Source organism: Rattus rattus, chromosome 14 (genome assembly GCF_011064425.1).
Source record: "Rattus rattus isolate New Zealand chromosome 14, Rrattus_CSIRO_v1, whole genome shotgun sequence".
NCBI classification, from domain to species: Eukaryota; Metazoa; Chordata; class Mammalia; order Rodentia; family Muridae; genus Rattus; species Rattus rattus.
The window spans coordinates 61114621-61132122 of NC_046167.1; the positions used below are offsets into that span (position 1 = coordinate 61114621).

At 46.3% G+C, this 17502-nt stretch overlaps 1 protein-coding gene across 1 annotated transcript in view; it reads left to right on the forward strand.

The window, feature by feature from the left end:
- The first annotated feature begins 2235 nt into the window (after nucleotides 1-2235).
- The window catches only part of Hivep1 (HIVEP zinc finger 1), a 34609-nt gene continuing 19342 nt past the window's right edge, over nucleotides 2236-17502 (forward strand). The window contains 4 exon segments of the mRNA XM_032884246.1: nucleotides 2236-8217; nucleotides 11185-11318; nucleotides 12038-12213; nucleotides 15486-15587. Of these exon segments, the coding sequence (XP_032740137.1) occupies nucleotides 2236-8217; nucleotides 11185-11318; nucleotides 12038-12213; nucleotides 15486-15587 (6394 nt within the window).

Consider the following 17502-nt stretch of genomic DNA (forward strand, 5'->3'; position numbering starts at 1 on the left):
TGCACTCACACACATAGGCAGATGTACTCAGACACATCAGTATATTATACAGATGTGCACAGAACCATAGGCCTATGGCACAGGTCCACCCACACATAGGCATATGATGCAGGTGTACACACACACTACACTATACTAAAATTAAAGTTACATGTGAAGAATTGACAATAAAAAACTTTACATATGTAAATGACATGTATGAAATGTAATGGCAAGTTACAGAGGGCCAGGGTATATGGAAATCAGAACATGTAGCTCACAATATTTTTCTAATCCTTAACTATAGGTTTTTTTTTCAGAAATATCATAAATAAGTAGAAATATTTAGACATTGTCTTATTTTCTCAAATGTCAGAGTGTGGCCCAAGATGGCCTCAGGCACATATTTCCTCCTGGGTGCTAAGATTAAAGACCACCTGCACTTTACAGCCAGCTTTTCATCTGTAAAAAGCCAAAAATGTATTACTTTAATTTAAAACAACATAATGTTGAGTGTTCTCCTACAGAGTGGTTCTTTGTAATGGCAGGCACCATTTAATTAAAACAACAAGAAAAGAGTCTGGCATGGTGCCTAAATCAGTAATCCCAGCACTCAGGAGGCAGAGGCAGTAAGATCCCAAGTTCAGGACAGCCTGGGCTACACAGCAAGATCTTACTTTAAAAACTGTGAGCAATTTAAACACAGCTCATTCTGGAAAGTTCGTGAAATAGTAAGATTAGCATATGTACCCCTCTGGTCTTTGGTAAGACTCGGTGTGGAGGCAGGGTTTCAGGTCCACAGACCAGGCCACAAAGTGACTTCTCATCCTTGCCTTTAGAGTTATTTTTGTCATCTAATGGTTTCCTCTTTTGTGACAGCTCACCTCCTGGCTTTTGAAAAGTGGGTGGGGGGGGGACCTACCCACTTAGGTTGATCATTGATTCTGTTTGTTGCCCTTGTTTGATAGCTTAAGAGAGTGCCGTGAACAAATCACAACACGAACAAGTTGTGTGTATCATGAGGGGAAGCCATGAAAGAGTGACTGGAAGATACAAAAGGCTTTCTCCGCACCACTCTAGAAAAAAGCCAGTACTTCTGAGATACTTCACTGCAGGGCTTGATGGATGCCCCTGCCTTCCCATCCTGCCCTTGGGAAGGAAAGGTGTCCAGTGGAGCCAGTATCTTCCTTTTACTGAGAGTATCTACAAGAGCTTGGACACGCCTGCCACAAAAGGAATAGAACATTTTCTGTAAATTTGCATCATCATCAAAGCCAAGTGATTATTACAGTGTAATGTTTTGGTCCGGTATGAATTCCATATATGTACATTGTGACAGCCGTGTGAAAGTAATGAATTAAAATATTTGGCTTTTCTAAAATAAGTGATGTATGGAGAATAATTTCTGTGTATAAGCCCACGGAAGCAACAAATCAAAACAGACAGAATAATGGCAAATAATCCTTACTTAAGCACATAGTAGTCTGTGGATAGTTCATGATGTTTAAGCTGATTTACTTCCAAAGCAGCTAAAAAGGAGGTCAGTGTTTTTTTTATTGTAGTGGTTTTTACTCGTATGTCTAGCTCTTTATGTCTACTTCACTTCTTATTCATCATAAATGCAGAGAAGTGTTTGTAGTGGATGTTTTTGTTCTATGACATTGGTGATTTACCATGAGCTATCACAATCTTAGGACTTCGTGTTTTAGGCGAGAAACCACAAATGAGTGTTTCTTTATTTTTGTAACTTTCTGTTCATTGATGTAATCTCGTGGTCACAACACTTCCTGATGCCCCTGCCACGCTGTCAGGACCGGGAAAGGTATCTCACTCCTGTGTTATTACTGCATGGGAGCCTTATTACTCATACAAATATCAGCATCCTTTGGACAGAGGCTGAGGAGCTGTCCGTAAAGTCAGTGAACGTGGTGTGGTGGTCAGTCACCCCTCTAGGAAGGTGCAGTTGTCTCTCCTTGGCCAGCCTTTCTCAGAGCGTGGTGTGAGTAGAGTCCGCGGTTGGATGAGCACTGGGGGGAAGATTATCCACTTGTGAAAGATGTAGTTCTATGACCTAGGTTCCTCCTGGGTTCCTCCAGAAAGGAACAGAGTGTCCAGAAGAGCTCGGCATGATCTCAATATTAGTGTTTCTATGGAATTGGATTGCAAATCTTCTTAAAATGTCCACAGTGTCAGGACACAGCTTTGTTAAGGGAAGCTCCTCACGCTTTTGATATTAATCTTAGTTTTTAAACAATTATGACGTGCACAGTTTTATCAACCAGTGTCCTTCTTTGTCTTACAGAAGTCTTAGAGGCTGGCGTTAAAGGAGCTCCTGAGTCTCTTAAAGGTGTGAAACGAAAAAAGATTGTTGCCGAGAATCACCTGAAAAAAATACCAAAATCCCCCCTGAGAAATCCTCTTCAGACAAAACACAAGCAGAACACAGAAGAGCCGTTGTTCAGTGCTCTCCAGAGCGCACCGGAGTCTCACAAGAAACACAACTGTGTCCCTGTTAAACAGGGGAGGCAATTTACCAAGCAAAATGGAGAAACACCGGGGATGACTGTTGAGGCCTCAGAATCCGGAGATTCGGTCTCCCCCAAAAAAGCCTCATCTCCCCACCACAGGTCAGAACTGCGGAGATGGAGGTCTGAGGGCTCAGACCCAGCCAGGCTCAGCGGCCTTGATGGACAGCGGGACCCCAGCTCCTTCTCCAGTAAAACCAGGACTGACAATAGTGAATGTAGCTCTCCCCGCTGTAGCACCACACCCCCCTCCTACACGAGCACCGCGTTCGATGTCTTACTGAAAGCAATGGAGCCAGAGTTGAGCACCTTGTCCCAAAAGGGCTCGTCCTGTACAGTTAAGACAGAGAACCCGAGACCAAATAGAACTGTCAGATCCCCTGCTAAGTTAAAGACCAGCTCCTTAGATGCCCCCAATCCTGCGTCTCCAGAGTCGGTTGCCGAATCGCAGTGTTCTCCGTGTACCTCATACCCAGTACCTGTGGCCTCCACTCAGAAGAGTGAGCAAGTGGCAGCTCAGCGTGTCTCTCACCTGCACAGCCCACACGACCACCTTGTTCCCAAACCTGGCCAACAGAATCCGCAGCTTCCGGGGCATCTGGGCTTAGCAGGATCACTGACGAACCCGCACACCCATGAGAACACCAAACTTGAGCCGATCTATAATATAGCAATGACATCCACTGTAGGTCTCGCTTCTCCCTCCAGTCGAACTCAGGTCACTCCTCCACACCAGCAAATGGATTCTGTGTCACCTTCCTCAGTAAGCCCTGCCACTTCCACACAGTCACCCCCAGGGCCAATTTACAGCTCAACCCATGTTGCTTCTGTTGTCAGTCAAAGTGTTGAACAAATGTGCAATCTTCTTCTGCGAGATCAAAAGCCCAAAAAACAAGGCAAATATATCTGTGAGTATTGCAATAGGGCATGTGCAAAGCCCAGCGTGCTCTTAAAGCATATCCGCTCCCACACTGGAGAGCGGCCCTACCCCTGTGTGACGTGCGGGTTTTCGTTTAAGACTAAAAGTAATCTGTATAAGCACAAGAAATCCCACGCACACACTATCAAACTGGGTCTTGTCTTACAACCAGAGGCTGGTGGTTTGTTCTTGTCCCAAGAGTGCCCCAAAGCACTTAGTGTCCATTCGGATATTGAAGACAGTGGGGAGAGTGATGAAGAGGGGCCTGGAGATGGGAGACAGAATGACCCAAGTGTCAGGGACCTTCAGCCTTTGCAAATAATGAAGATGCCATCAGATCTCGAAGCTTTACCCAAATCGATTGCAAGCCGTGCAGATCATGTGGTCAGTGGCTTCTCTTCACAGGACAGACCTTCAGAGTCACAAGCCCCGACAGAGTTACCAAAAGTTGTGGTCCACCCAGTAAGCATGTCCCCCTTAAAAACTGACAGTGTGCAGGTGGCCAGTCCCAAGCCTGAACTCCCTAGCACACAGAGCCAGAAGGACCTTCATGCTGCAAGCAGACTGTCACATTCAGCCGGTGTGTCATCCCTAGAGACAGATGAGACGTGCCGTCAGAAAGGGGATGTGACTCCGTCAGAAGGGAAGCCAGATCCTCACAGTGGAGCAGCACATGCGCAGCTCCAGAGGCAGCAGGCCACAGACGACCCCCAGGAACAGCAGGGAAAGCTGCTTCTGAGCCCACGGAGCTTAGGAAGTACAGATTCTGGCTACTTTTCACGTTCTGAAAGTGCTGATCAAGCTGTGAGTCCTCCAACTCCGTTTGCCAGAACTTTTCCCACCACAGACCCAGACCCAGCTAAGAACAGTGGGCCCGCAGGGCCTCGAATCAGCGCTCCAGCACCTGCTGCTTTGGCCCCTGGAGAGAAGTCATCAGTTGTAGCAGGCCAGATGCGCCCACCCTTGGCAACCAAAACTCTGGAGGAGAGGATTTCCAAGCTGATCTCAGACAATGAGGCCTTGGTCGATGATAAGCAACTGGATAGCGTGAAGCCCCGGAGAACCTCGCTTTCTAGACGGGGAAGCATCGACTCCCCCAAGTCATACATATTCAAAGATTCCTTCCAGTTCGACCTGAAGCCAATGGGACGGAGAACAAGTTCCAGTTCTGATATACCAAAGTCCCCATTCACCCCGACCGAGAAGTCAAAGCAGGTGTTCCTCCTGTCTGTCCCTTCCCTGGACTGTCTGCCTATCACGAGAAGTAACTCCATGCCAACCACGGGATATTCAGCAGTCCCTGCAAACATCATTCCTCCCCCTCCCCCTCTGAGAGGAAGCCAGTCATTTGATGATAAAATTGGCACCTTCTATGATGATGTCTTTGTGTCGGGACCCAACCCATCCATGCCCCCAAGTGGACATCACCGTCCCCTGGTCAGACAGGCGGCAGTGGAAGACTCAACGGCCAGTGAGAATCACATTCTGGGCTCTGGGCAGTCTGTGGATGAGAGCTGTCAAGGGTGCCCAGCCTCCAGTGAGCCTGGGCCAGTGCAGAGCAAAGTAGCGCAGACCCCTCACCTAGAGAAGAAGAAGTCACATCAAGGACGAGGGACCATGTTTGAGTGTGAAACCTGTCGAAACAGGTACCGGAAACTGGAGAATTTCGAGAATCATAAGAAATTTTACTGTTCGGAGTTACATGGGCCCAAAACGAAGGTGGCCACGAGAGAGCCTGAGCACGGCCCGGCACCTGGTGCGACGCAACCCCAGGTTCTCCACTACAGAGTTGCCGCTCCCACGGCTGTGTGGGAGCAGACACCCCAGATAAGAAAGAGGAGGAAAATGAAAAGCGTAGGCGATGATGAGGACCTGCAGCCTCGGGAGAGCGGGCGGTCCCCAGAAAGCGCAGAAGCCCTCCAGCTGCAGCCAGTTCCAGGGTCTGCTCCCAGTCCGTCCAAACAAGCCCCTGCCACAGCAGGTGACCAGGCACACAGAGGCGTCCAGCTGCAGAGCTCTCCTGTTCAGCTCGTGGCCAGGGTCCCTGAACAGGCCTTGCCCCTGAAGCAATGCCCCGTGGTTGAACAGCAGCTGAATTCCGCAACTCAGGACAGGATCGAGGTGCAGAGACAAGCGGGAGGCATCTCAGTCATCCAGCACACCAACTCCCTGAGCAGGCCCAGTTCATTCGACAAGCTGGAGCCCTTGGAAGGAGGCACCGCCTTCTCTTTACAGGAGTTAGGCAGAGCGGGGATGCCTGGGGCCCTGAAAGTGATAGGGATGCCCCCAGAGGAAGGTCACCCACCTCGGGATGCCGCACATCAGATAGCACTGTCACGGGAAAGTGCTAGAAAGATTCCCAGTGAGCGCTTTGTGTTAGGGCAGCCCTTGAGACTTGTCCGGCAGCACAACATCCAGGTCCCAGAAATTCTGGTCACTGAAGAGCCAGACCGGGACCTAGAAGCCCAGAGTCATGACGAAGAAAAGTCAGAGAAATTTACTTGGCCTCAGCGCAGTGAGACCTTATCAAAGCTGCCGACAGAGAAGCTGCCACCCAAAAAGAAAAGGCTCCGGCTGGCTGAGATAGAGCACTCCTCAACAGAGTCAAGCTTCGAGTCCACGCTCTCCCGGAGTCTCAGCAGAGAAAGCAGCTTGTCCCATGCATCCAGCTTCTCCGCCTCCCTAGACGTAGAAGACATTTCTAAAGTAGAGCTGTCCCCCAAAACTGACTTTCCAAGCAAAGCTGAGTTTCTTTTTATTCCGCTGGGTTCAAACACACTGAGTGTCCCTGGGAGTCACAGGGAGATGAGGCGGGCGGCATCTGAGCAGATCAGTTGCGTGCCCACACTGATGGAGGTCTCTGACTTCCGAAGTAAGTCATTCGACTGCGGGAGCATTGCTCCTTCCCACGTGGTGCCAGCTCTTGTTGGGTCTCAGCCCTCCAACTCCCCATCTGGTGTTGGGGGCACTGGGCATGTGCCCCTTCTAGAAAGGAGGCGAGGTCCCCTGACCCGGCAGATATCTTTGAACATAGCTTCGGATAGCCCCCTGTGTCCTGGCAGTGTATCAGCTCTCCAGACTCTTATTCTCCCTGGTGTGAATGCAGTCCCACTGCAGGCCCCGAGGCCTCCTGATGTGGCTTCTGCTGACCTTCCTGCACGCGCTGTGCCCTCCCAGGCCCTGGCTAAGGATTTACAGGCAGAAATGTCAAGTTGTAGCTCTACTGACACCTTTCCTCCTCAACAACTTTTTGGTGCCCATTTATTAAATAAAACCAACATGCCCCTTAGTCACCAAAACACACCACTGCCTTTGCCAGTGTCTGTGCAGGGTGGCAAGCCAGGTGCACCTCCCCCTGCAGGTACGTCTTCTACAGGCGACGGTAGCTTTGCTCCCAAGTACCAACTTCAGTGTCAAGCATTCACGTCAGGCCGGGGTTGCTCTTCTAGTCCTTTGCATTCTTTACCCAATCCAGTTCTTCCGGATCAAACTGCAGCTGATCCCTGCACAGCCTCAGTAGCACTGTCAGCCAAAGCAGTCGATCCTGTGTCTAAATCCTGCCCTCTGCCATCGCTGGAGCTCGGGCTACCGAGTGATCAGGTGCAGAAGCGGTTGCCTTCCTTTGTGCTGCCTGTGCTCCAGCCGAGGGATGTCCCAGTGTACTGTCTCTCTACTGTCACATCTCTGCCGCAGATCTTAGTGACCCACGATCTGTCCAACACGCCAATTTGCCAAACTAATCAAAGTATAGTGCCAGTCAGTGAAGAACAAAATCCCATGCCAAAATCACAGAACTATCTCCAGAATGCATTGCCAACACCGGAGAAGGATCTTGCGTGCAAAACTGTTCTCTCAGAGATGGGCCAAAACGCTCCAGTTTCAGAATCCTCGGCGACAGTTCAGAAAATGTCTGCTGGTAGACTCTCCCCGCAACAAGAATCCTCAGCCTCGAGTAAAAGAATGCTTTCCCCAGCAAACAGTTTAGACATTGCCATGGAAAAGCATCAGAAACGGGCTAAAGATGAGAATGGAGCTGTTTGTAGCACAAACATTAGACCACTGGAGCTGCCAAGCTCAAGAGCTAATGAGGGCCATAAGCAGAAGAAGCCAGTGCTGGTACGGCAGCTCTGCACGGTGGAGCCCCCGGAAGGAACGGCACTAGAGCAGGACCCTGGTTCTGCCTCTGGAAAGAGCAGCAGGAATGCTGACTCGACTCAGGTTTTATCAACCGATAGTCTGTCATCCAGACACTCTATGTTTGCAGTCCCAGACCATGTCAGTGAATTCCAGGAGTTTAAAAATACCAAGTTGTCCACGTCACTGACTCCTACAGTGGGAAATTCACACATCCCATTGGAAAGTGCCTGTGTTTTGCCTTTGAAATCTAGAGACGACAACCAGGAAAAGGGGTCATCAGGGGTTCAAAATGAAGAGAACAAAGTCATCCAAGGGCAGAGGCAGCCTCCAATCCCTGGTCTCTCAGTGTTGAGCAGCTCAGACACGCAGCAGCCGTCTTTCCCCAGCCTCAAGACTGCCACTAGCTTTACATGGTGTTACCTGCTGAGACAGAAGGCATTGCCCTTGGCTCAGAGTGACCAGAAAACGTCAGCCTATGCGGGGTGGACAGTGAGCCCCAGTAACCCCAATCCACTCGGTTTGCCCACAAAAGTTGCTCTTTCTCTTCTGAATTCTAAACAGAAGACAGGAAAGTCACTGTATTGCCAAGCAATAACCACCCATTCAAAGTCAGATTTAGTGGTCTATTCAAGCAAGTGGAAAAACAACTTAAGCAAGGTACTTGAGATATAATTTATCTTCAAATGTTGTTTGTGCAAATTAGTTTCAACAGGTCTCAACACCTTTAAGTGTCTTGCTTACAATAAGTATTTTAATTGTGAGTGACAAGTTGTACTATGTGATTATTAGATGGGAGTTGACACTGTCCCCAGCAGTCCCACTGGGAAGAGTCACCTACAATTCTGGCAGGGATTCTGTCTAAATATTTTGCAAGCAATAACTTCTGCAGGGCACTGATTGTTGGTTTGTTCGTGCTTTTCCTTTCAGCTGACTTTACTCAGGGAGTTAGCACTTAGATTCTTCTCTTCACTGAGGAGTACTTAGCTGAGAGAAGACCATGGCTACAGTCTCCCAAGGCTAATTTGGGAAAGCCAAGATGCAGATTTCCAGAGATGACTGTATTCTGTTGTGTACTATCCAGAGAATCAGGAGATTTGTCTGTGCCTCCTAAAGGGTGCTCTGCCCCTGCCATGCCCATTGCAATATTCTGAGCACCTCTGAGAGCCACGGGTTACTGACAGAAAGATAAATGAAAGAGCTCGTTCCCTTAGTAGCTGATTTGATCAAGATTTATGGGATAATTTAAGGTCATGACATTGTAATTTGGAGTAATTTGTGGAATTCTCTTTAGATTTGTTGGCTGTATAAACTGAGGGAAATCATTTAAGCAATCAAATAAACAAGGGCATTATGTTAGGCTCTGGTCATTCGGAATTATTGATGACCTCCTTGACGTGTGCAGGTTCACAAGCACATGAAATACTGTGGTGCTAGCATTGCAGTGGAGGTCTGCCTGGCTTGAGCATGGCCGTTGTGTGGAGTTTTGGATATGGGAAGTCACTCCAAGGTGGTGGTCAGCAGAGCCGATGATAAGAGCAACAAGAGATATTTAGATAAATGAATTTTCTTTAAATCAGTAGATCTTTAAATCCTGTGAAAATAAGAAAATACTGCAGGAACTCTGGCAGGGACAGGAGATTTTATAAGGAGTTTAAAGTTGGCAAAACAATGACAAAGTCTGGATGTGGTGATGAAGAACCCATGTCAGGGAAGGAAGGGGCATCCAGTGACATGGGGATTTTGTTGCTTTTAACTTCCCAGCTCCCAGAAACCCTAAATTAGAACCTTGGGTGGGCTGTGCCTCCTCCTGAGAACCTAAGGAGATCTTGGTTTATATCCCCAATTTCCCTGTGAGCATGGATCTCCCAGATTGCAAATGTACCTCAGTGTTGAGCGTGTGTAAGATATTCCCTTCCATCCCTAGAACCCAAGGAGAAAGTTAAAAAGCCTAAGTACTGAGTGCAAGTACCCAGTGCCATGGAAGAGGCCCTGGCAGTACTGGTGCTGTGTACTCAGCTTCACCAATCAGGAGAGGGCTGCAGGTAGAAGGTCTATCTAATCAGTATGCAGGAATGACTGAGACTGCTCAGAGGGAGGGGAATGGAGAGAGGATGGAGGAGCCTCCTTGGGAAACAGAAAGAAACTCTTCCTCGAAGGAGGAGAGCCCAGAAAACTATAGTAGCAAGCATGACTCGGAAGGTCTGATCCAGTTGTTAAGGTTAGTGCTGCCATACAAGTGAGTGGAGTCTTGGCTCTACACATTTCGTCACTGGAGACTTGAATCCATGAACAAGTGGCTCAGGAGGACTGGGCACTGCAGACTGTGTATATAACCCATATGGGAATAAATCTGTGATCCAAAATGGAAAGGAGTAGGAAGACAGTATACCGTGAAAACACAAGCAGAGGACCAACCATATACACATGATGCCATGGAGTAGGCAAGCACACTGGGGCTGCTGAAATGCAGATTTGAGGCGTTTAACTCCCTGATGTCTTTAGCAAGTAGAAGCCAGATTTGATGGTAGCAAAGTGAGCAGAAGATACGGGGAGATGAGGGCTGAGGCACGCTCTTGGAGTGAGAGCTTGCCTACCATCCGTAGGTTCTAGGTTCCATCTCTCAAATGCTACCCACGTCCCCTAAAATGATAAAGTTGAATTTGGCCATCGTTAAGTAGTCAAGTCTGCTCCAGGAAAGTGTGTGTGTTCCGTGTGGGGAGTCTGGCTGGCTTGCCTCCTAGGGACCGGAAGGGAACAGGCAGGCGGGTCAGAAATCACCATCCTCCCGTCTGTGGAAGCGGCCCGCAGCCTTTACTTATACACTGTAGCCATGACTGGGCTTCCAGTCCTTGTCCAGTGGACACAGTCACACCTCCATGGTGCACATTCTCTGGTCTCAGGAAGTCACTTGGGTTGGTTGAGTCCCACTGTAGGAAAGGACCTCTTCTTGTGCCCCATGTGGAGGCACTGGAAGGAGTTGGAGTCTTTGCTGCTGACACTTGGCTTTGACAAAGTGGATAGTCCCATAAAATCTTGATACAGCTATAAGGCAGTATTCACTCTAAGAGAGCTATGTATGCTTTCTCATTCTGTTACCTTTTCCCAAAGATTTTATCATTGTCAACCCCAACTCTTAGTTTGACTTGACCTAACTTTTTATGCTAACCAATATTGGAGTTTTGAAAACTATTCTAGAGAGAGAAACTATGTTCTGCTTCAAAGCAATAGGGGAGGGGCAAGGTGAGGCTTCTGCTTCACCTTGGTGGCGTTGGTGGTGTCTTTGAGGACCTGAAACTATTGTTCTTTCTTCAAGGAAATAACTTTTTAAGAAATAGAGCTAAAGTATGGCACAGTTAGCCAGTAACACATAGAGACTATTCAGTCTGTTAGAGAAGGATTTCCTTTAAGTTCCTGGACTCCCAGGAAAGGCGACCGGTTCACCTGAGGCATCAGGGACGGTGGTGGGGCCTGGAGGAAAGAGAGCAGGTGGTCTTACCTGCCGCCTCTGTGGATGGCAGTTCACTGAGCTAACCACTTGTCTGTGCTTTGTTAATTGCTAGTACCACGTTATAGTGTTTGTTTCCAGCTTAATGAAATTAGTCTCTCTTTGTTTTTCCCTTTCAGAGAGCATTAGGTAATCAAAAGGCCACAATAGTTGAATTCAGCAATAAAGATGACTCTGAAATTAACAGTGAGCAAGATAAAGAAAATTCCTTAATCAAAAGTGAACCAAGAAGAATTAAAGTATTTGATGGAGGGCAAGTACATATTTTCTTCTTAAATGTACATTTAAACTCGCCTTTTAAATGTACATTTGCTGTCATGGGAATGAAGACCTGCCAGAGATGCTTTTATTTAAAGGGTTTTTGTTTTAGTTTTTGTTTTTTCTAACAAAATCTTTTCAACAACATGTCTTAGCATTCTGTTAAGTAATTCTACTTTGATGGCCAGGAAAAGCTGTGAATCCTGTAGGCCTTTGCGACCAGCTTGAGAGTCAGCCTGGCTTCCACAGGCACATGCAGCACCGCCCGGCTGGAAGTCTCTCTTAGTGGGGAGCGCTGGCTGCCTTTTGCTGTCCTTCTGTTTTGGTACAAGACGCTGTAGGAGCCAGCGTCCGGGATTATGAAAGAAGAAGCTAAAAAGCCAATGTCAGGCAAGGCTTGGGAGTAGTTCAGGCTTTCCAGTCAGTGTGATTGAATTTAGCAGTGAAAAGCCTTTCGAACTGGGATCTAAAATTGCGGACCTATTTAAGAATTAAACTTCAGATTGAATGGCTATGAGTAGAATTAGCTGTCAGAGCTTTAGGCATGACGAAGAAACTAGGGATCTTCTCTGTCTTAAATGTGCATAAAGCCATTGGAGATTTGTGTCTAAAGGTTGTGCTTTATGTTTTCTAGGTTGAATTTTAATCAGTATTTTCTCAAAGACATAGTGTCCAATTTCCCTGTTCTTTTTCTTTCTCTCTCCTTTAAATTAGGTACAAGTCAAATGAGGACTATGTATATGTCCGAGGCAGGGGCAGAGGAAAGTACATTTGTGAAGAATGTGGAATCCGTTGTAAGAAACCCAGTATGTTAAAGAAGCACATCCGAACCCACACCGATGTCCGCCCCTACCATTGCACTTACTGCAACTTCTCCTTCAAGACCAAAGGTATGAGATGATGCGCATGGCTCTGGTTCCTGCATGACTTCACACAGGAGCGCCCGTGATTAAGAAGCTTCCACAGACTGATACAGCTTCCAGCACTGGGGCATTTGCTCTTTCTGTCACTAGAGGCTTTAAGGAAAATGCTTTGATTACAGTAACATTTTGAAAGGATTAACTGTTTCTTTTTACAGTTTACTCTCCAAATCATAGTTCCACAACAATAGATAACATATTTTCAAAGTGCACACCTTGGGACTGAAGAAGAAAAACAAACTTGTGATCACAAGTAAATTCATTTGAGTTAAAAAAATTTGAGAAGGATTTTAAATAATAATCAGAATAAATTTTATAGTCACTCATTTTATTTTCTGATTTTAGCCACAAATAGCCATCTTTTAAAATAGAGCTTAACTGGTTATATTAAATTATATTAAATTTCAGATTTAAAATTTTTAAACATTTCTACTACTGAGAATTAGTCATTAAAATTATATTTAGCATGCTTCTTATTATTTAAAGTGTAAGGCCTCGTGATGAAGCACTTTTAGTTTTCGTGGTTTTTATGTTAATCACGACGGCTATAGTAGTTAAGGCACTGCTTCTTGTTCACAGGTCATTATGTAACGAGTCTTTAAAGATGGCAGGTTCCCATACTGTCCGTTACAAAGTAGGGCTTTCTTTAGCAAAGCAGTCTATTCATGGGGATATCTGACTTAAATGGCAGTATCTGTAAAAAATGGTGATTTTATCCAAACTATCTGTGTTCCTTTTGAGCTCACATTTCCTTTGTTGTTGTTTGGTTATCTTTGTGGTTCTCTGGTAAAGACGAATCATCTCTTTAGCCAATTTTGCTGTGTTTTTGGCTCAGATTTATTGGCATTTAAAGAAAGTTACAGGGGTTGGGAATTTAGCTCAGCGGTAGAGCGCTTGCCTAGCAAGCGCAAGGCCCTGGGTTCGGTCCCCAGCTCCGGAAAAAAGAAAAGAAAAGAAAAAAAGAAAGAAAGAAAGAAAGAAAGAAAGTTACAGCTGTCACAACTGAGTGCCTTTCCATGAGCTCAGACATGAATGGTGCCTGGGAAAGGAACATAGAGAGACAAAGTATGCTTCAGAGAGCTGTGAGCAGTTCTGCAGTTTCAAGTAAGTCCCCAGGGTGAGAGGAGTGCTCAGTTAAGGGCTCTATGCTCGGGCCTGTAGGCCCTCCTTCCCCTCAAGGCGGACGGAGGAGGAAGTAGTCAGCCTGATTCCTCAGTACTTCCTCAAAATGGACTCCTCTAACCAATTTACTGCTCTCTCATTGGTGTGATTGAGGAAGGATCTGTTAACTAGGGACGTGAGAACAGGACATGTTTAAAAGGCTAATGTCTTGAGAAAGCATTACCATGTACATAAGCATATACATAACCATGTACATAACCATGTACATAACAGTGTACATAACAATGTTACAAAGAGATTGAGGTGCGGCATGAAATTTGTGTACCCAACACATGTAGGTGCATAGTTTTCTTTTTGACAATTTAAGGAGTTGATTGATAGTAATAGACTAGGGGGAAATAGATTGGGGGAATATAAAACTTAAATTCACAAATTCATTCCAGCACAGTCAGAGATTCGTTTCTAAGCATGGACCTGGCCATTTGTCTAAGGAGCCAAAGCTTTTGAAAGTGAACTACTAGTGAGCCTTGAGTTTATCTACACATGCTGGCACTTCTATGAAAGCATTCTGACCTACAAATGGAGACTTCTGCCACAGCAAGGTGGCTTTTAACCAATTGTTTATTTACTTTTCACATTTGAATGCGAAAACTTTGAAGCTCTTACAAGAAGGAGAGATTTATATAACAAATGCTTGTGTATCTTAATGACTCTTACCATTCTGCCTTAGTTTCCAGTGGAATGACAATGTCAGCCGCAGGCAGGCCGGTTAAGCCCTGCCTTATCTGTTGGATCCACCTGGCTGCAGTCAGCAGTGATGCCTCTCAGCGTCCTGTGCTTCAGAAGCGTCTCAGACACGGACTTCTTAAGCACTTGGCTTTGGGGTGCTGCATGGTTGTTTGACAAGAATATACTGGGTATTACCAGAATTGACATTGCACTTGTGACCAACTTCTCAAACTATGCATTTATCAAGGAATTGAAGCTGTGTAAATCCAACAGATGTGCTCGGGCTTCTAGTACAAGCCAACATTTGGAACAGAGATTCCAACATTTTCAGCATTTCTGATCTGTTCCTGCCCTCCAAATTCAGTATTTAATGTTGTTCTGTGTTTTCTCAAAAGAGATGGTGTGCTCTTGCTGACAGTGTTTTGGGGTGTAGCCTCATCCACTCAGGATGACTGGGGTCCTCAGGGGAGTCTCAGCAGCTCCATGACATCCTTGGTCACTGCAGGCAGGTGCGCCCCGTGAACCTGTGACACTCACACAGAGGAGCATGTCAGCTGACAGAGCAGCGTAGAGCTTAGAGCCCAGAGCTTCTCCAGACACCTTTGCTCAGCACATAAAGTGCAAGTGCTGAGCTTGTCAGCTCTTCTGTGCCACACACAGTGCTGGTTACGATGCTAAACAGCGACCAGAATATTATCAATGGCGCAGACTTTAGAGCCCTACATGCTCAGGTACTGGAGCGAAGGAGAAACCAAAAGCGAGCCAAGTAGGGGTCATTAGGACCTCATAGGGGAGCCAAGGCAATATCATGCCAGGGTCTGCGATTGGCCTGCCTGTCAGGTGCTCCTGACGTCCACCTGACCCCCCTTTCCACGAGCATTTGAAATTAATGAAATAGTTGAGGTTTCGGGCAGAAAACTTATAAGAGATGCTTCTATAACTTGGACTCCTTAGGATTCATTAGATCCTTAGAACATCGTAGTACTAAAGGTGAACTAAAAATTGAAATGAGAACACACACAGGAAAGTGACCTACTGTGAGAGCCAACCAGTTATCAGTTACATTCCAGTAATGTGGGTCAGACGCACTCTGAAAGAGACAGTGGGCATGCTCTTAAGAAATAAGAACTGGAGAGTACGCCTCCAACGGCAAAAAGTTATAATCAAATTAGACAAGGCAGACTTGGAAACAGAATGCCATCACTAGTTAATACAAAGGTCATTGCAACTTACCATAAATACCAGTGGTTTTAATACACAGTTTTAGTTGTTGGGATTGTCTAACCACAGTGTAGCCTTTTGTTTGAAGTAAGAATAGAATTTTCCGGAACTGACAAATGAAATAGCAGAATACCACTATACAAGGTTAATACATACTCTTTCCCCTTAAGGAAATCTGACAAAACACATGAAGTCCAAGGCACATAGCAAGAAGTGTGTGGACTTAGGCATCTCAGTGGGCTTGATAGATGAGCAGGACACAGAAGAATCAGGTAAGCCTTTACCCTGTGGTTCCTGAATGCTCTTTGCATCTTAGCATTGATTTTGAACACAAATTCCTCTTCCCAGCTGGCTTGCTTCTGTCAATCCCTGTTGCACTGGGGTCATTCTTGTTTTTAGGAATATTTATCCTGTAGATTCCTGATCAGTGTTCTCCTCTAACTGCTTCCCTTGCCTCACTAGGGAAGAGTTCAGCACACAGAACTTAAATGCTTAATTAACCTTCTCAGAGTATGTGTCTGGTCACACTGGTCTTTGGCCAACTTTTTGGATTGGTTTTCATTTGCCAATATAAACCGCAAATCACTTGGGAATCCTTGAAATACCATCTCCTTCTTCATTCTTCCCTTTTTCATTGCCTGCCAGGCTCACATTTATGTCCTGTGGAGAGGACCCTGTCCCCTGGTTAGCCCTCTCCCCTGCCCCTCCTCACCTCTACCCCATCCTACGCTCTTCACATCGCTGCCGTAAGATGTAGCAGAGCCCACGGCTGTCCTGAAACCCCATCTGACCTTCCCTTGCATGGCTCTTGCCAGAAGAGTTTCCCTCCTCTGACCTCCCAGCTCTTAAGGGTTTCCTGGGAAAGTCTTTGACCTGTCTTCCTCGCTGAAGATTACTCCACATTTATCCACTCCCTGCTGAGCTGCTGCTGTGAGTGGAGTCCACTGCCCAGCGTCCCCTTCTCTGAAGCCCTTAGCTCAGAGTCTGGGAGGCACCAGTGTTTCTGGTGTTGGCCCAGGCTAGGAACGAAGCTCTGTGGTAGAGTACCTGCCGAGTGTGCCGTGGGATGGGTTCAGTCTCTGAGCCCAAGCCTCCCTGGTGAAGAGAACAAGGAGTGCGATGAGCATTCGGGGATAAAAATTATGCTTGTTGAAAACATTTGTTTTTGAAAAAATTCATTTTCTTTTTTCCTTTAATACTATTAACAAATGTAGATATTTATTAATGCCCAATTTAGAGGTAAAGACAGTCCTTTACTCTATTCTGACCAGAGTATAGAAGTATATTTTTGTAGATTTTCAGTTTTTAACTCAAGAATTTATCAATTCATTTAATCTAGCTTTTCAACCAGTAATACACTCAATAAATCATCCTGAATTGATTTCTAAATGTGTAAGGACAGTGGCCTAGTCACAGGGAGTACGAGCTATTCCAACATAAAGAGCGAGGAAGACTGTGAATGGATGGGAGAGGGTAGTCACCACCACCGGCAGGAGAAGCTATGAGCGAAGGTTAAGCAGGCCACACTGCCACCATGCACATGGCCATGTTTCCCTTCGAGGCGAGCCTTGGGGAAGTGAGATAACACGTTCAGATTACAGTGGATCCCACGGGAAGCAGACATTCACATCCTAAATCTGCAGAGAAGTCCAGCTCTGTGAATTGCACGTTACTAGGTAGGCTGATTGCCAGCCCACTCAGTTCTCCCTGTTCACTTTTGTATTGTTCCTCTACTTCCAAAGCTGCCCTTAGTTCTAAGTAAGTTTCCAGCCTGGTTCCCTGTTAATAAAACAGGCATTTTTGACCGGGTGGGCCTGTTCAATTGATGCTCTTAGATTGCTGTATTCATGGGAAGTGTGCTTAGTAAAGCATAGTGCACAAGCGCTAAATCCAGAGTACTGTGTCGTGTGCAAGGCCTACAAGTGTCCATCCCTGCACCAGCAAAATACAGTCCCCCTTTTTGCTTTGTTAGAGACCTGCAGTGTAGGTATAAATACAGCAGGCAGTTGTCAATCAAGAACTGAGTGGGTGATTATAAATATTTTAAATGCTCTGTGCTCACGGCTAAGGTGAACTGTATCTCCTCACATCTCCCTCAGCCTTGTCATGCAGTCAGCAAAGGTTAGGAAGCACTGCATGCTCCTTTGATTCATTCCAGCCTCTTTCCACTCCCCATCACCAACAGGA